Source organism: Physeter macrocephalus, chromosome 1 (genome assembly GCF_002837175.3).
Source record: "Physeter macrocephalus isolate SW-GA chromosome 1, ASM283717v5, whole genome shotgun sequence".
Classification (NCBI taxonomy): domain Eukaryota; kingdom Metazoa; phylum Chordata; class Mammalia; order Artiodactyla; family Physeteridae; genus Physeter; species Physeter macrocephalus.
This window is the reverse complement of record NC_041214.2, coordinates 91,093,007-91,112,862: the sequence shown is the minus strand read 5'-3', so window position 1 is coordinate 91,112,862 and position 19,856 is coordinate 91,093,007. Positions and strand designations below refer to the sequence as shown.

Genomic DNA, 19,856 nt, shown 5'->3' with positions numbered 1-19,856 from the left:
CAGCTCGGTGCTTTGTGATCACCTAGAGGGGTGGGATAAGGAGGGTGGGAGGGAGACGCAAGAGGGAGGAGATATGGGGACATATGTGTATGTATAGCTGATTCACTTTGTTATAAAGCAGAAACTAACACACCATTGTAAAGCAATTATACTCCAATAAAGATGTTAAAAAAAAAAAAAAGAACACCAGGTGAACGGCTTTCGTGTGCACCACGTATGAAGGGCCACAAGCGCTCTAGGACCAGCCTGCTGTCCGGCTCTGCTGCTCATGCTGTCCCGAACGCCTGCCACGCGCGGGGGCAATGGGCTGAGCATGACAGAGAGTGGGGGGCCCGTTAGGAAGCTAGTTTGATGTTTCAGGAGAGAGTTGACCAGGGCATGAAAAACACAGTGATTGAGATGGAGAGGAAAAAGTGACCTTGACCATCAGTCTGGAGACAGACTCTGAGCTCAATCCTGGGATGTAGGTGATAAGAAAAAGGGAGTGGAATGGGGATTAGGAGGGCAAGGTGACCCCAGAAGAGTAGTCCCAGAAGACTAATGGGGCCTGGGGGTGAGGCTACAGGGAGTTGAAGATTGTTGCCAGGGAGGTGAAGAAGGAGACTCAGAGGAGAGACTGGCTCTTTCAGAGGGTTTGGCTGTGAAGAGAGAGCAGGAGAAAGATGCTAGGGTGGCCAGAGTGAGACGAGATACTGCAGGAGTTATGTGTGCCTGTGCGCATGGGGAAGATGGGAGAGTCCTGGCAACATTTATGGGAGAAACTGGGGAGAAGTTGAAGAGAATGGGGGTGGCGGGGGTTGGAGCCCTCAAGAGCCTGGGGTCCGGAGCACAGGAGAAAGGTGGGCAACACCCAGAGCCTGGAGGGTGGAGTCAGCACGGGGACAGACAGAGAGACGCTTGCAGGTGTGGGACCACCAAGCTAAGCAAGTTCATGCCTGATGCCTCCTATTTCTCAGAGAGGCCAGTGGCCAAGGCCTGCAGGGTAGGGGGGTCTCGAGGAATGGCTATCACAGGGTGTGCGAGAGGGCACTGACCAGCACTGACGCCTTGGCTGAGCCTGGACATTGACAGAGCCCAGCACTGAGTCTGCAGATTGATGTGGTCTCTCCGCCGTGCCCCAAACTCAGGCAGAGCGGCAGTGAAGTTGAAAGGCAGCACTGATTCAAGGTGAGGGTTTGCGAGGGGACCGGGGTTGGGGGCAGGCAGTGGACCAGGGGGAGAAGGGGTCACAGGGGCTAGCCGGAGAGAGCTGGAGTGGTAGAGCTCAGAGTCTGGCTAGAAAGGGAAACTGGGAGGGGATTTATAGGAAGAGGAAAACGCCGTGTGTGCAAGGTCTGGGATTCTCAACAAGCATGAAGGGCAGCAACCGTGTGAGAGCAGGGAGAAAGGGAGCCTGGGGGCAGAGGAAACACGTGCTGAAGGATTGGCCCCGGGAGATGCGGCCTGGAAGTCCATCATCCCGCCTTCCCTACGCCCCGTCCCCAGACTCACCCACAACGGTGAGGTTGACCTGGGCCTGCCTGCTGCCCAGCCTGTTCTCCACCAGCAGAGTGTAGCAGCCACAGTGCTCCTGGCGTGCAGCCCGGATGGTGAGCTTGCTGCCATTCTCACTGTTCTCCACCTTGATGTGCTCACTCTCCTGGATCTGGGACAGACAGTGGGGCAGGCACTGGAGACTTGAGCCAGAAAGGAAGGGGGCTCCGACCCACACTCCTCACCCCTGGGGATGTGGATACAGCTGCCCGAGCTGTGTGGGGCTGGTCTTGTCTGGACTCTGAGCTTCCCCCTAAGCGGGGAAGACCCCCTAAGGTCTAGACTCTGAGCTTCCCCCTCTCCTGCATCCAGAGCCAAGCTGCTCTGACAGGGTCCAGATCTGAGACAAGCAGGGAGGGTGCTGAGCAGGGTCTGGTGGTCGGGAGTGAGCTGTCACTCTCTGCTCCAGACCGGAAATGGGGTACATTCCAGCCCCCTCCACTGCTCTGGGATGGGATGGTGGGAGAATACATTTGATCAAAGTCACTTACAAAGCCCACCCAGTGGGTTCTGACCTCTTCTGTGCTGTCAAATACCATAGTCACCAGCCAGATGTGGCTATTCAAATTTTAGTTGAGTGGCAAATAATCCAAATGTCCATCAATGGATGAACAGATAAACAAAATGTGGTACATCCAGAAAATGGAATATTATTTGGCCATAAAAAAGGAATAAAATATTGGTTCACATTATATCATGGATGTGCCCTGAAAACATAATGCTAAGTGAAAACACCCAGACACAAAAGAACACATATTGTATGATTCCATTTATATGAAATGCCCAGAATAGGCAAATCCAAAGAGACAGAAAGCAGGTTAGAGATTGCCAGGGTCTGGGGGAAGGGGAGAAATGACTACTAATGGGTCTGGGGTTTCTTTTCGAGGTGATAAAAATGTGCTGGAATTAGAAAATTGTTATGGTTGCCCAACCTTGTGAATATATGTACACTTTAAAAGGATGAATTTTATGGTGTGTGAATTATATCTCAACAAAACTGTTATAACAATTTTTAATTAATTGAAGTGTAAAATTCATTTCCTCAGTTGCACTAGTCACGCTTCACGTGTTCAATAGCCACATATCATTGGTGGCTACTCTACTGGATAACAGACATAGTACAATTACATCACTACAGAAAGTTCTGTTGGATGGAGCTGGGACTTGTCTCTGAAGAGGGCTGAGATTCCATCTTACTTCAGACACCACTAGCCCAGACAAAACCCAGGCAAACATGCTTTGGGATAAGGCCAGCTTCTCTTCTTCATCTTTTGAGTCCAACCCTTCTTTCTTCCCCAGTACCAGCCTCCCACCTCTGGGCCTTAGGACAATTTGAATGGGTTGGAAATAGAGCAACAGAGGTTTCAGAAGAAGTCATCACACCTTCTGTAGAGGTCCTGATCCAGGGCCATCCTGCCGGCCTGGGGCCCCTGCTGATCAGGCGCATGGGCACACACTACCAACATGGGATCAGAAAAATAGCCAGGCTCCCCAGGTTTCTCTAAAAGGAACTGGTCGTTCGGAAATTCAAACATTTTCCTGTAGGACTGTTGTTATAAATGGAAGTTAGATTTCTGGGTCAGTAAGCCAAAATTCTGTTTAACGTACAATTTATCTACTCAAATACTCAGGTGCACTTTTATCTCTCCGGCACGTGGTAAGTTTAAGTGGTTGCCACAGATAGGGTTCAGTGAGCTGGCACAGAATCACAGACAGCTCGAGAGTCTGAGAGGTCATTTAGGTCACTGGTTCGATTTTCCTGACTCCAAGTAGAATTCTAGACAGATACCAAAATCAGGTGGGGGCCATAGGTGGTTTCTGTTTCTTCCTTCATACTCTTCTCTATCACACAACTTGTCTATAAAACTGGCATTCTTGCTAGATGTAGAAGAAAAGGTTATTAAGAGCTCAGATGTGGTGGGTGGGTGACAGGGGCGTGAGGGGCTCTCCCATTTCTCAGGCCCCTGTGATGAACAGTGATGCTGTCCTTCATCACAGCATTTCTCATCCCTTTTGGCCCAGAACTGCTCTGGAACTTGTGTGGGTTGTTCTCGGGCCACTGCCCTCTGTTACTGACCTGCTTTCGGAACTTCATCCAGGTGCAGGTGATGGGCTGGGTGCCGGCCACTTTACCAAACAGCTCCACAGGCTCTCCTGCACGCACCTTTTGGTCCTCAGGAAACTGGATGATCTGAGGGGGCACGGCTGGGGGAGGACAAGGGAGAGAGTGAGCTCCGAGGAGGAGGGAGCCTCAGACATTCTCATCTCATTCGACGCTGCCAGCCACGTTGCTCTGTTGCTCCTCTCTCACCTTCTGGAACCTTCAGGGTAAGACTGAGCAATGAGCACTGCTTCAGACGCCTGGGCTGACGGACCTGCTAGCTTTGTTGGTCTCTTGATCCTGATTCCCTCTGAAGTGACCCACACAATTTACAAGGCATGATTCTCTGCTTGTTGGTTGTTCTGGAATTTGTGCCTTACCCTAATTTTTTGAATCTGTGACCTTACTCCTTTATTAGTTACAAAGCATCTTGCCTTCTAACCTCCAGGTCACCCTGGCTGACAGGCTCAATATGGTTCACATCCTCAAATGTCTTTCCATGGAAAACAGACAGGGCTTCCTATAACAGGGACATACAGAGCAGAGCATGAAAGCAGCACAAAGTGGATTATCTCCGTAAGGGGCAGACTGGAGGACAGAGAGGTGAGCAGGATTTCACAGAAGGGACGGGAAAGTCACCAGTATCGTGTGATGCTGTCCATACCAGGGAAGCAGGAGAAAAGGCAAGTAGTGGAAGAAGGTGGGGGACCAAGGTGTACAGAGACTCTTGGGGAAATTTCAGCCTGAATAATGCAGAGCTTGAATCGGGGAGGGGGGTGGGGCCACATCCCCAGTGGTCAGTCTAGCAGAGCAAAGGGTAAACCCCTCATGGCAGATGACTCCCTCGCCCGCAAATGTTGCTGTGACCAATTACCTGCCTTCGGAGGTGTCTTGGGGGCAGGTTTCTTTTTCACAGTTGCATCACCTGAAAGAAAGAAGTTCACAGGTTATTTTCTGTTATTATTATATATTTTTTTTACAAGGCTCCTGAATCCTAGGAGGGCATAGTCTTATCCACTGGCCCCTCATCCAGATAGAGCCCACCCTTGAATATGTCTTTCTGGAGACCTTGCAGTCTCACATGGACAACCCCACGAGCGAATGAATATCACTTCTCAACAGGGCCTCTGGAGGGGTCCCTGGAGCCTCCAGGGAGATAAAAACTCTGAAAAATGCTTAAGCTTCCATTGTCCATTTCAATGATGATAACCCCAAACTCACTAACTCTTCTCTTACCCTTACTTTCAGGAAACTCATAAGGGAAATTATGTCAGATAAACTGACTAAATTTAGTCCTTGGTGTGGATCCAAGGGTCTCAGGCTTCCTTTGGGTCACAGACTGTGGACTGTGGCTTTTATTTTTTTTTAATGTTTGTTGAATGGATCAATGAATGAACAAACAAATGAATGAACCAACCAATGGTCTCCTTCATTCTTACCCCCCCATTCTCCAAATAACTCACATAAGAAAAATGACCCAAACAGACCAGTTTTGCCGCACAAACCTATTCATTTGTCTAAATAGCAATATGGTGAATACGTAAAAATATCCTCAGCTACCTTCACAGCTTATTTTCATATTTCTTTCAGGTCTTTGTTCAAAAGTCATCTAACATGCTTATCCAAGTGAAATGAAAACCTACATGCACACAGACACCTGTATATGAATGTTTGTAGTGGGTTTATTTGTGATTGCCAAAAACTAGAAGTTATCCAAATGTCCTTCAACTGGAGAATGAATGAACTGTGGTACATTCATACAAGGAAATACCACTCATCAATAAAAAGGAACAGGGCTTCCCTGGTGGCACGGTGGTTGGGGGCCCGCCTGCCGGTGCAGGGGATGCGGGTTCGTGCCCCGGTCCGGGGGGATCCCACATGCCGCGGAGCGGCTGGGCCCGTAAGCCATGGCCGCTGAGCCTGCGCGTCCGGAGCCTGTGCTCCGCAAAGGGAGAGGCTGCAGCAGTGAGAGGTCCATGAACCGCAATAAATAAATACATGTAAAAAAATAAAAAAATAAAATAAATAAATAAATAAAAAGGAACAAACTTCTGATATACACAACATGAATGAATCTCAATGATTCATTTTTCTCTTCTGCTAAAAGAAGCCAGACTCAAAGGCTGTGTACTGTATAATTCTATTTGTAGGACGTTTTAGAAAAGGCAAAACTGTAGGGACAGAGAAAAGGTGGGTGGGGAGGGGTTGACTACTAAGGGGCATAGGACATATTTTAAGGTGTAGGAACCATATCTTGGTCGTGGTGGTAGTTACAGGACTATACGCATTTGTCAAGAACTGTGCGATAGAATGGGTGAATTTTACTGTATGTAAATTATAATATGAAAAATGGGAAAGAGTTGTTTAACCAATGAGATCCTCCCTAACCACACTATACCAAATAGCTGTGGTTTTATAATAGATTGTCCTTGTTTTTAGGAAATATATACTGAAGTATTGAGGTATAGAGGACACCACATGTGCAACTTACTTTCAAACTGTTCATAAACAATAATGTGTACGTATGTATGTATACGTGTATATGTGTTTGTGACGAGGTAGAAGGAAAGAGAGGTTGAAAAACAGAGAAAGAGGAGAGAGAACATATGATAAAGCAAAAATGATAAAACATTAATATTTGAAGAATGTGAATGAAGGGGATACAAGAAATATTTGTACTATTTTTGCAACTTTTCCATAGTTCTGAAATTATTTCAAAATAAAAGTTAAACAATGTTTTATCCAGCCAACATGATGTAGTTGTTCAAATGAGGGAGAAAGATAAAGCAGCATCTGTTGAGGAGATGGCTGGGAGGTGGGACACAGGGTGGACCTGAGGACTCGAGATGATCTGACCTGGAGAGAAGAGCCCCACTGATCAGGAACAGAGTGACTCAGAGTAGAGAGTCAGGGTGGTGTTTGGTGGAGGGTGGCTGGAGCACAGGGCTGGTTTCAGAGAGCAGTGGCAGGAAGATGGCGTGACAATTTAAAGAAAATAAAAAATTCAGTTCCTCGGTCACACTAGTCACATTTCAAGTGCTCATAGCCATGCATGTTTAGTGGCTTCCATATTGTGTAGACAGAGAGCACTGCTATCATCACAGAAAGTTCTATTGGACAGTGCTGGTCTAGAAGGTCAAGTCTGAGAGTTAGGTCTCTGTCCTGAGTAACAGGAAGTCCTGACACAAACAGCAGTCCAACTGGGCTAGAGGACCCCTGAAGGTCTTTCCAGTTCCAGGGCACAAGAATATCCAATTAGGGCTTCCCTGGTGGCGCAGTGGTTGGGAGTCCGCCTGCCGGTGCAGGGGATACGGGTTCGTGCCCCAGTCTGGGAGGATCCCAAGTGCCGCGGAGCAGCTGGGCCCGTGAGCCATGGCCGCTGAGCCTGCACGTCCGGAGCCTGTGCTCCGCGGCGGGAGAGGCCACAGCAGTGAGAGGCCCGCATACCACAAAAAAACAAAACAAAATCAAACAAACAAACAAACAAAAAAGAATATCCAATTGCCATACTCTTAGGAGAAACACATCAAGGTCCAGCCTTGGCAAAGGCAGCAGAAAAGAAAATACAAATAAGAGACGGAAGAAAAGTTAAAAGAATTTTGGGGCTAAACAGGAGGGAGGAACAAAGATTTCTCAGGGACTTCTTGCTTGAATAAATGGGAAAAATTTTATCGATGGAACGTGGAATCTAGGAGTGAAAGATGAGGAGTTTGGCTTGGCTCAAGAGAATGTGGTCGATGAAAGAGTTTAATCTGTGTATTGGCTAGAAGCCCAGGATCAGAATTCTAGAGATAGTTGGTGGAAGCTGAAGGAGAAAGATTTCAGGATCCAACATGCAATCATTAATGGAAACTGTGAGGATGGGTCAGTTCTTTGGGGGAAAGAGTACAGTGAAAGATGAGAAAGGGCCAGGGTCTGATCTGAGGTGATGCTCGCAGGGGGGAGCTGGGATGGAGGAGAGGGGCTGTGGAAGGACTGTCCCTGAAACCCAGGGTGGAGGAGGATGGGGCCTGGAAGATACGACCAGCATCAGGTGATGGGTGGCACTTGAGAGGGCAGGTTCTGTGGGATGGTGGGGTCAGAAGTTGCTCTAGAGTAGATTCTCAAGGAAACAGCTAGGGGGTCAACTAATCCATCAAGAATTCTGGAGGTGAAAGGGACAAAGAGAAGCAGGGTGAAGAAGAGGAAATGTCAAGCTAACGTTTCTTCCAAGGTGAGAGAGAACAGGTGTGAAAGCAGAAGGCTAGGATTAGGTGGAGAGGGAGAGCCCAGAGATGCTAGCAGGGAAGAGCCTGGAAAGCCAGATCCCTCGGGAGTGGGTACTGGATGGGATACGGAACCCTCAGAATTGGCTGAGCCACAAAGCCTCTGCTTCTCTGCATCCAGGGCAGCTGGAAGGGAGACGGCACAACTGGAAGAGAGCAGCCCTCAAGGGAAGGAAAGAGGGGCTCCTACCAGAGCCGGGATCTGACCTCCTGGGAGAGGGAAAGCCATCTCTTCAGAGGAACTGTGTGGAGGGCTGTTGTTATGGGCTGAGTGGTGTCCCCCACAGTTCATACGTTGAAGCCCTAGCCCCCAATACCTCAGAATATGACTATATTTGGAGACAGGAACTTTAAAGAGGTGACTAAATTAAAAGGAGGCTGTTAGGGTGGACCCTAATCCAAACCGACTGGTGTCCTTATAAGAACAGGAAATTTGGGCACACAGAGAGACACCAGGGATGCACACGCAGAAAAAGGGCCGTGTGAGGCAAGAAGCCCACCACCTGCAGGCCAAGGAGAGAGGCCTCAGGAGAAACCAAACCTGCCGACACCTGATCTCGGACTTCCAGCCTCCAGAACCGTGAGACAATACATTCCTGCTGTTTAGGTCACCCAGTCTGCGGTACTTTGTTATGGCAGCCCTAGCACACTGCAGCTGTGGATGAGCTCTGGGGGCAGGGAAGGAGGGTGCCAGCCCCTGGTGTGGTGGGCTAGGAGTTAATCAGAAGGCAAGCAAGGGCACAAAGTGAAAGCAGATGACTCCAAAGTGCCCCCCTATACCATTCTTGGGGGCTCTGGGTAAACCTACCTGGCCAGAAGTAGAGCCTGAACTAATAGCAATATTTCTATGTTACAGTTAAATAAGATTGAAGGCCAAAGTTTTATGGTAGTTCTACAAATTTCGAGCATCTCCTGTTTGAATTGGTTAGCATTTGAAACTGGTTTGGTTCCTATCAGTAACAACTATTTGAAACGTTAACAATGTTCTGTATCTTATTCTATACATATTTTATAGGACCATCTGCTGAAATGCATTAATTGCGTTCTGGGCTTAGGAGAACATATTTAATGGATTAGAAAGCAGAGTCACTGGATTCTAAACCTGGTTTCTCGTAGAGAGCTAGACTCAGCAAGTTGAGTTTCTAACCCATGATGTCATCATCCTATTTCTCATTGGGTTCTTACCCCAACCAAACACAAGCAGGGCACTTCACGTTGTTTCCATTTCATGAAAAAGGAGATGGATTTGAATAAAAGTCAGATGACTTGCTGGGTTTATAAAACGACATGTGGCCAAGTTAGAAACAGGACTTAACCCTCTTGCTGCCCAGCGTATGGCTGCTTTCCTCCTGTTTCCTCTTGACTCCAGTTGACACTCTGCCCCATCCTCAAATCAGGTCCTTGAAACCTTTCTCTGTCCCTTTGCAGAAAATGCAGTGGGCGTAGGCTCTGGCACTGGACTTGGGTTTGAATACTGCCCTGTTACTTCCTAAGCTGTGTGACTTATAGCCTGTTATTTAACCTCTTGGAGCTTCAGTTTCCTCATTCAAAGAATGTGGGAAGAATAAATAAAATCTGTTGTAAAGAATTAAGCTACATTGTAAAGAAGGTATAGCAATAAAGTGCAAGCTCTAACACCAGCCCTACCACCCATTCACCTTTCTTCCCCAAACACATCCCCAGAGGACTGCTCTGTACTTTGCTTCACCTGTTTAGTCTGCACACTGTAGGTCAGGTCAGCTTTATACCTAACATGAGGTCGCTAATGCTGCACCTGAAGCTCCTTCCCCAGTTCAGGTCCTCAGTAGAGGGAAAATTCTTGCTGGTCCAGATGCCCAAGCTCTCAGTACTTCTTGGGTCACTAACTAGTTTCTTTTCCTCTTGGATACACCCTTCTTATTATCTTATTATTGCTGTCAGCCCTTTGTCCCTCACCCCCTTCTCCAGCACCCCAAACTTCCTGTGCTAGCCATTGTCGGAGAGGAGTATCACAGAAGGAAAATAAAATCCAACCATCTTTGCAAACCCCAGACACAGGGTGAGGCAAGGAGGGCAGTGTCCTCCCTCTCCTTGCCACTGGGTCTGTCCCTCTCCCAGACAGTCAGCCCTAGGTGGCACACCCCTCCTGGTACAGCACTGCTCCCCAAACTCTAACTCCACAAACTTCTCTGAGTTCCTCTTTTTTATCCCTCTTTCTGCTGCCCTCATTTTTCCTGGAGCCCAGAACTGTCTCCTGGGCCCAACCATACATCCCACTACCTGACACCATCTCCCTAGGCACATACCACAAACCCAACACACCCAAATCCAAATCCAGGCTCTTCTCCCCATACTGCTGCTCATTTCCATTTCTCCCAAGGCCCCCTCACTGCCCATATCCGGTCACAAACTGACATCTTTCAATTCCATCAACAAGATAATCTCCTTGGTCCCACTTCCACATCCCCGCTGTCACCATTCTAGCCCTAACTGTACCACCTCCGAGACCTCTGGTCCCCTGTCCCCACACTAATACATCCATCACTCGGTGGCCAAAATGGTCTTTCTCAAACGCAAGTCTGATGTCACTCCACTGTTGAAACCTCTCCAGTGGCTGCCCACTGCCTCTTAGGATCAAGTCCAACTCACCAGACAAGGGCCTTCAAGATTTGTCCCCGACTTTCATACCCAGCCTTCTTTCTAACTCTTGGGGAACACCCTCACCCACGCCCTGTATGCTCAATGTCAGTGGTTCTCAAAATCTAGCGTGCATGATGATCACCCAGGAGACTTGCTGAAAACACAGATTCCTGACCTTCCTGGGGTGTGGATGTTGCTGGTTCCTGTGCCAGCTTCCGGGGGGCACTGCTCTGTACACTACACTGAAGGCCTTTCAGTTTCTGCAATGCCAGGATTTTGCTGTCAACTCTTTGCTGACTCTTGCACCTTCTGGGACGGGTCTCGGCTCACACATCACCGCTGCCAGGTTGGGTTCCATGCCCCTCCAACGCAGTTCAATCAGTAGTCATCACAAGGCACTGCAGTTGCAGAAACCTGCCCCCAACACGCATATACCCCAGCAAGCTCCCTGGGGACAGGAATGGGGCCCATCCTGTTCATTTTCTGTATCCCCAGTGCGTAGCTCAGTACCTGGCACAGGCTAGAAAACAGCTCTTAAAGGAATGAATGGAACCCCCGAGGATCTCTGTTAACATGGGAATTCCCGAGAACACTCCAACCCACCCCTGGGCTCTGATGCTCAGAGATAAAGCCCATTGGCTTGAATCCTTGTGCAACTTTCCACAAAAAGGAGAAGGTCCCTTGCTCTGTTACCAATTAGATCAAAGCTGCCAGGTGCTGGGCCTTCCACCCCAGACAGGGGACTGAGGCTGGAAGAAGTGAAGCAGCCCAATAAAAACATCACAAATCAAAGCACTGAATTTAGAAGGTTCCTGGCAAACATGGGGCTGGGCTGGGAAGGCTGGCCTACAATTGTCTGGGTATTCCATCTTATGCTTTTGCCCCAGCCTGCCCCCACCCACCTAGTCCTGGCCTCATGAACCTTCCTCTGCCCTGGGAGGGCAGAGGTCGGCACCCCACAGAAGTTTCCAGACTGCTCAATCTGAAGACACATGAGTCCCTCTCTCCAGTGATCTCTGGAAAGATCAGAGCCAGCAATTGGGAGATATTTACAGAGTCTAAAGGCGGGTCTTACAGCTTCAAAAGGGTCTGAGATAATGGAAAGCCAAAGGGAATTGGGGAGGTGGCATGAACAGCCTAGGGTACAGGGAGGTCCCTGGATCTCTGCCTCTCTGGGGACATTTCCTTTTTTAGGTAGCTAGCTAAAAATAGACATTAAACCCTTCACAATTCCCAAAATCAGCATTAACTTTCTGCCACAAGCTCCTGAAGGGGACTCGGGTTGGATGACGTGTGGAGAGAGAGCACCCACTCTGCAGGGCTGTGTCAGAACAGGAGGGTGGAGGTGAGGACCTGGGGATGGAAGGCTGCACTGGGGAGGCTCAGGGCTCCAGGGGACTTGAAAACCCCCCAACAATGTCCCTCTCCCTCGCCCCACACACATTAGGCCCTTTCCAACTAACTCCTCCTTACAAACCTGTGGAAAAATATTAGTCATTTTCCCAGAATGAACATCGCTGGGCAAATTTCCTATACACATCCCCTCATAGCAAAGGCTGTCACGTAAGAAGATTCCAGAGGAGCACTGCTCCTCTTGTTACTGCAAACACCCAGCCCTGAGCCCCCAGGGCACAGAACATCAGGACAGTTGTGAAAGAGGCAGCCCAGTATGGCCAGGACAGCAGTGTCCATGTTGCTTGATGGGTATCCTCCAGGCCCTCCCCTGGGAGGACCCATCCTGCCATTGAACTGGCTTGTGGGAGACAATGGAAGAGCTGGGAAGGATCTGGAGGTGGCAGCCCAGGAGTGGAAGCACAGGTCCACATGCATGGTGTGGTGGAGGGTGGCATGACCACCATCACTCTTCAGAGACCAGTATTTTGGTTGGAAGTAACCAGGAGTTGGTGCCAGCTTTCAAAGACATTCATGGAAATAGCCCCACTTCTCTCCCAGGGTCCCACATCTTTCCCTGTCAAGCAAGTCTTGATGCCAAGTCCTAACCTCTCCAGCATTTCCTTCCAGCCCTCTGAATCCTGGAGAGAGTTTGATCAAAAGAAAGGTTTGATCCTGGAGAAAGTCTTCTGGATAACTGGACACTGCCTTTGATATCCAAAGATGCTTTCAAGGTGATTGATTCTGGTTTCAGAGAGAGACACATACAGGAGACCAAGGCAAAGATATCTAAGAGCATCGTAATCTGGGAGAGTAGTCAGTGAGGTCAAAGTGACCCATATCAGAGGTGAAGCTCAAGGCCAAGGCCAGGCATGGAATATAAAGTGGTGTTCCACCTGCATCCTCCCCAGATCCCAGAAGCAGGGGAACTCATAAATACATTTGAAAAGTGAAATACTTATTATATCCCTACTTCACACCAGGCACTGAAATTTCAGAGATGGACAGGCACTGGTTCCTGTCCCCTAGTTGTAAAAGCACCTTGGGGATGTTCCTCTATCTCTTTTCTAAAAGACCATCAGCTTTATGGACTGACAGGAGGAACCCCTGAGCCTGTTATCGCACTGGCAGCGCCTCTCTGTATTTTCTCAAACCATTCTGCAGCCCCATCAATGCCTCTCTCACACAAAATTCCAGTCAGATCCCCTCCAGCTGGACACACTAAGCCTGGACTCTATGCATATGGCCTCCTTCCCATCAGGATATCTCTGCTGCTGCGTGTTCATGCTTGCCGGAGCTTCCACCCTTCATGTGCCAGATGATACAAAGGATGTTGGCCAACGCCACCTGCGTTGTATCACTCCAAAGAAAAAGCATTCTATTGAATGGCTTATGTCAGAGCTGGAAAAGGCCTGGGGGGTCAGTCCGAGAAAGTCCCCATTTGACAGGTGCAGAGGGAGGAAGGGCATTGACTAAGGCCACATGTTCAGTTAGAGGCAGAACCAAGACGTTCATTTCCTGCTCTCCAGCCCAGGGGCTGTTTGGCTACGCCCTGTGCCTGAGCACTGCCACACCGGGCACAGTAAATGGGCATCTGGAGGTCCAACAAGGAAGGGTATTGCTGTCTACCCACGCCCCCCATCCCCGTCACAGGTGGGGATACTTCTCCCCTGGGCCCACGCACGTCTCTCTTGTTCTCTCTCCAAAGGTGGGAGACGACCCACTCTGGGCTGGAGGAGTGCATAAAGATTTCCAGGAGTGCTGAGACTGAATTCCCATCAAGATGGGGGAAAGCAGCCATAAAGGATAGTGGGACAATTGACAAAAATTGAATATGGGACCGTGGGTTAAACAGTATCGGTTCAATGTTAAATGTCCTGATTTTAATAATTGCATTGTGGTTATGTTCTTAGGAGATACACAGTAGATATTTAGAGGTCAAGGGCATGATGTCTCTGTTTGTAAATGGTATATATATGTCTATATGATGAATATATATGAACAGATATAGCATATATATAGTATATACACAGTGTATATAGATATATGGATACGAATATTTGATGAATGGTGTATATATATATGTGAGTTTATACATAGAGAATGACAAAACAATGGAACAAAATGCAAATAATTGATGAATCTAAGTAAAGGGTGTACAAGAGTTTCTTGTACTATTCGTGCACCTTTTCTGTAAATTTGAAATTATATCGAAATAAAGTTAGAAAAAAATTCCCATTGAGAGGCATACAGCAAAGACCCTGACAGGTCTCAAGATCCAGGGAAGCAGGGAAGCATGCCGGCTGTCACCCTCTTCTCCCCCCAGCTCTGATGGCAGTCAGACCTCTGTCCCCGCTGGTGGACAGCGTCCACTGTGTGGACAGCACAAGGGATGGCCCTGAGACTATGGAAGGCACAGGGTGGCGTGGGAGGAGCGGAGATCAGGGTTGCCCTCACAGGGCCCACACGTAACTAGCTGTGAGCTGTGAGACTCTGGGCAAGACACTTTAGTTCTCTAAGACTCAGATTTGCTCATCTGTAAAATGGGAACAACTATTTGTAGCTCAGTTGAATAAGACTTGCCTGAAGTGACACAGATTGAGTGGCTAAGATGATGCCTGTTGCATGGGTGCTCAAAAAACTCTTGTTTTGTGTGATGGGCAGGTGACTGAATCGGGGGCCCTCACGACAGTACCTGTGCATTCCTCCCTCCGGTCTCCCCTCACAAGAGGAGTGTCACAGTTCCTCCTCAACCAAACCACATTCCTCTACTCTTTCATAACCTGGCCTAGCGTTTCCCTCATCCCAAAATCTTCCCAGACGACCCCCTCCTCACTTCTGTACTCGTGAGTTGGTGTCTGTCAGGTTAACTTGTACTCTCGTCAGTTTTCTCTCATCTGGCCCCTTGGGTTTGGGCAAATCAGCTTGGCTTTTCCCACACGCTCCCCAGAGCTAGGCAGCAGCGGTGCCCCCAGGGGCTCTCAGGCCAGTGTGGACAAGTACCATCCACTTTCACACCTGACAGCTCCCTCACAGGACCAAACATCCGAGCGGGGGAGGGGAGGGCATGCAGACAGGGATCTGGCCACCATCTATTTGACAAGGAAACCACTCAGCCTTCCCTCGGTCACTGGAGGAAAGATGGATTTCCTGGTTAGATTAGGTACTTCCCAGCCCTTGATGAAAATGAACACACATACACAGCCAGACCACTCAGCAACGTGAGAATCTGGGCTTTCTCATGGAAACAGAGATGTCTGGGACTGGGGACGGCAATGCTAAGAGAAAAAGGCAAGTTGCAGAGGTGTACAGACTGCATAATTCCATTTCTGTGAGAAAAAAATCCAACTGAAATATTTGCATGTGTGCATGTGAATATTCAGAAAAAAGTAATTGTGAATATATTTGAGGAGGTGAGTGAAATTAGGGGTAAGATGAAAGAGGGCTTTCACATTGTACTTGGTAAACTTCTGTACGAGTTAAAATGTGTAAACAAGAAGGCATGCAATATTTAACTTATGTAATTGATAAATCATATAAATTATCCCCCAAAGTGAGAAAAGAACTGGGGGTGCAGACCTAAAAGACACCCCCTTCATTCCCTATCCCTGGGCAGCTGCCTTCTCAGGAGGCTCCTGGGAAGGAAGCCGCACAGTGGTACACAGGCACCCAGGAAACTCTGCAGGTTTCTAAGGAAAAACGCTGCTAATGCTCTCAGTGCCCCAGGGAGTGACAGGCTGGGGTGATGGGGGGCAGGAGGTGTGGGCCGACAGAGGAATTCAACATGGCCATTACTATACATAGAGACACACACTTCCATTCTTTTGGGAGTAAGACATCTGTCTGTAACTCCAACCTGAAGGCTTTCTACACAGAGTGAAATTCCCCTTCAGCAGACAAGCAGTGTCAGCTGGAGTTGATGCAGTCACGAATGTGTTTGTTTGCCACGGAGATGAAGCACTTGCAGCTGCCCCTCTCTCTGAGCAGCACCGCCCACTGAGCCCCCCTTCTCTGCACCCTTGGGAGGGGAAAGAACCATGGCGCCCAGACCCCACCAGAGCATCCTGCTCTCTCCCTAAAGGCGGGTGATGGAAATGCCCTGAGGACCTGGGCCGGGGGCCCGCGGTGGTTCCACATTTAATCGAGTTAGTGGAGTTAGACCCGGTTCTGCTTCCCAAGACCAGCGGTGCCAGGGCACCGGGCTTCCCTCCGGACAGCTGGTTTCCAGCCTGGCTGACAGCACCTTGGAATGGCCCAGGGGCGTAAACATACACTGAAGCCGGGACCCCACTGCCAGAGATTCTGATCTAATTAGTCTGGGGTGCAGCAGGGAGCAGTGGTTTTAAATGCTCCCCAGGTGAATCTAACGTGCAGCCAGGGTTGAGAGCCCCTGCCCTGGAACTGCATGATGACAACTTGGCTGGGGTTTTCCACAGCCTTCTCTTCTCCAGGGCAAAGAGTCCAGGTCCTGGGTCTGCTCACTGTCTCCAGTTTGTTTTTCTCTTTCACGGCTCTCCTCTGACCCCACCTCACTCCCCTCGGGATCTCACTGGAATAGATGTGCCAGAGCTGAGGACAGGAGGCTGCTGACCTCCCAGCTCAAACTCCAGGCCCTCCTGCTTCTGCTCCCAGGAGAGGAGAACAATCGCATCAGACCCAGTTCACCATCACTTGGCGCTCTTATGAGATCCCATGTCTCTCCCGAGGACTTTTTCCCATAACTAAATAGAACACAGGCCCAAGAAATCCTTTGGGAAGATAAAATCATTAACCCATTCTCACTAGGTTTTTCTTAGAATTGTTTATGCATTGTCAACAACTTATTATTAAACGTCTGCTTGTGATCATCGGAGGCTCCCCGTGGTTAAATATCCATGAGAAATCATCATTCCAATTTGGCTGCCCTGGCATACTGAAGGCTGAGCGTGCTTACCACCCCCAAGAGCTTGGCTGGTATGTGCACGAGGAACCCAGGCTCCTCACTGGGAAGGTAAATAGGTTGCTTTGAAGAGATGAGAATAAAACTAAGTTACAGAACACTGCCTTGTAATGGAAAGAGAGAGGCAGCCTTTGAATTAATCTAGCTCACTTCCCTTTATTAGTATGGGTAATTAAGAGTTTGTCTTGTCTTTCGCTCTCTTAAAACACAGAGTGTGTTGGCAATGCCCAAGCAACCCTGTATCTTTTGTTAAAATTGGAGGTTTCGAAGCATACTTCTAACAAAATTAGACCAATAATTAATCAGTAGCGGAAGCCAGGGCTGCATTATGACCTTTGTGGAGTCTAAGCGCTTTTGCCTTTGAAGGCTCCTTCCCTTCACTAAAGAAAAAAAAAAAATGTATATACTTACATACATACATAAATTATAATTTACAACTGCCCTGGTATAAAGATGACTATATTAATGTTATGAATTAAAACATTTTCTTTGACCTAAAAGTTAAATTTTTCCCTAATTTTATAAGATATTGAAATATTTTTGTGGGCCTGTAAAAGCACCGTGGACCCTAGGCACAGTGCCTAAAAGCTTATAAGGGGTTCTGTGGGAAGCCAAGATCCAAAAAGAGGGAGAGAGTCAGGCAGAGTCATAGGAGAAGCCCCTTCCCTGCTTGGCTATTTAGACCACAGCTGCAAGTTTGTTCTAAGAGATGCTGGTAAGGCCTTTCTATGAGCAGGTCACGGCACTGGCATCCTGAAAGGTGCACGCCTAAGTTGGCCCAGGTGGAGGCCCACGGAACTTAAAAAGGAGGAAGGAGGATGAGACGCAGACACGTCACCGTGACCCTGGGACGGGGACAGCCAATGGCAGAAGGGGTATGCTGAGTGCTACGGGGGCTCACGGGAGGGAAGAGTTCCTTCAAGCTGGAGCAAAGATGAGCTCAGGGATGAGATGACTTTTCTGTGGGAGTCTGTCCCACAAGAGAGGTGCCAGAGCAAAGGCACAAAGGGAGGAACACGGGGGTGTCCGGTGCACATAGAGGAGCTCAGTTTGGCTTGAGGATGAAATAGGAGTAAGGAGCTGGGGGGCAGCTCTTGGAAAGAAAGGCTGAGGCTGGATGTCAGAATGTGTGCACACACGTGGCAGGTGTGCCAGGACGGCAACGTGTGAGAGGTTCACTTGCACGGGACTGGTGGGCTCTGGGGACCGCTGGGCACTCCAACCAGGAGTGATCTGATCAGAGCCACTGTGTAAGAAGGTCTATGTGGCAGGAAAGACTCAACTGGGAGAGATTAGGGGAAGGTCTCCCAGGGTTCTTGGTGGGAAGCAGAAGGGGCCTGAGTGACGCTGCAGGAGGATGTGGATGTGTAACACCACTCAGGCCTTGGAGGGGTGAGAAAAGGCCAGTGGCTCGGTCACCGGGAGCTCGCAGGGCTCCAGGGTGGTGGCAGGGGCCAGGCTCCGAGGAGCACAGGCAGGGAAGCGGCCGGCCCTCAGTCCCGGGTTTGCCTGGAAGAGCTGAACGAGTACTTACTCTCCGTTCCTAGCATGGAAGGAAGAGAGCTCTTTGGCCTCCGGGCTTTCATCTCCGGGGCCTTGGCGTTCTCACTGGTGGGGGCATCTGGAACAAAACAGGTAACGACAAACATGAGTAGGCAGCTGCCCAGGGAAGGAAGCAGAAGAGGCATTGCAATAAACATCCCACCTCAACCCCAACAAGTCCCCCCCCGCGCTGTCCCGGCTCCACTCTGAGGGCCCTCGGTGCCTGCTGGGCAGGCCAGGCACCTTCCTCTCAAGAGCACCAAAGAAGGAGTGTCCTCGCCACCCGGCCTTATAAATCAGGTGCAGAGCACAGCTGTCCTGAAGATGGATGGACACGCTGTCCTGGGAGCTGGGTAGCGCTTTCGCCTCTGCTGAAGGCACGGGCCGCCAGAATCGCATCACTGGCAGCGCTGGGGGACAGCCAGAGCCCCTCTGCACACCAATGCCTATCTTTTCCCTTCACTGGGTCTTAACTCACTTGGGCTAAACATTCTCGATTTCCAAAAGCCCGCTCTGTGTAGAGAGGTCTCTTGAACAGGGGAAGCAGGGGATGGGTTGCTGCCCTGGGCTCATGGTCTGGAGGGGGCTTGCAGCCTGTTGTCTCTGACTCTTGTACCAAGGGACACTGACACTCAGACCTCCAGACCAGATGAAGGCCTCTAAGCAGGCGGCCGGCATGCCTCACGGGCTCTGGACTGAGCCTTGGAGCCCTTGTGGGGGCTTCTGCACCCTCCCCAAAGCAGAGCCACTGGAACCCTGCAGCGGCAGCCTCTGGGCAGAGCTGCAACGCTGCCCGGCTGGGCGCACAACTCCACAGGGCTGTCCTCCACTCCCCCTCTTCCCATTCATGCCCAGTGTGGAAGGTGCCGGGGGAAACCCTCCCTTGTCAGGGCAGCAGGGTGACATAGCGCTGGGCTGGGTGGAAAAGGCCCTCACTGGGCCGAGAAGAGACTGGACCCTAGCAAGCTGCTGGGACCGGGATAAGAAGGAGCTGGCTGTACCGCTATCACTGGGCTCCAGCATTTTCCCCACAAGGAACTCTCTTCAGGGACTATGCCGGGTGCGGCGGCGGTGCGGGGGGCGGGGGAGCCTCCCCCTCCCAGCCCCTTCCTGTGCATCCTTTTCCTGCTCCTGAACAGGAAGCATAGAGGGAGGTGGGAGGGGGTGGGACTTTCCAGCTGAAGCTTGGCCACATTCCTGTGGCCTGTCTGGGGAGGAAGGGCCATCTCCCTGTCCCCGCCTCCACGGTGGGGCAATCCCAGACTCTAACACGTGCTCTCGCCTAGACTGGGCTTCTGGGGCTTTGCGGGGTGGGCTCGGAAGCACAGAACGAGGGGCTGGGCGGGTACACTTCCCTTGACATTTGCAGATCAGGCTGCCATAAGCCAAGGTCATGGGGTGAGTCTATGGTTCCCTGCCTGGGGCCCTCCCTTCTTCCGTTCCTTCAAGACCAGCACTTCTGACA

The 19,856-nt window shown here is 49.8% G+C and overlaps 1 protein-coding gene across 1 annotated transcript in view; it reads right to left on the bottom strand.

Moving 5' to 3' along the window:
• Positions 1-19,856, bottom strand: part of MYLK (myosin light chain kinase) — a 184,635-nt gene that overhangs the window by 46,795 nt on the left and 117,984 nt on the right. The window contains exons 17-20 of the mRNA XM_028492960.2: positions 18,384-18,470; positions 4,509-4,559; positions 3,611-3,738; positions 1,492-1,645 (exon numbers count right to left, since the gene is read on the bottom strand). Of these exons, the coding sequence (XP_028348761.1) occupies positions 1,492-1,645; positions 3,611-3,738; positions 4,509-4,559; positions 18,384-18,470 (420 nt within the window). The remainder of the gene's footprint in view (positions 1-1,491; positions 1,646-3,610; positions 3,739-4,508; positions 4,560-18,383; positions 18,471-19,856) is intronic.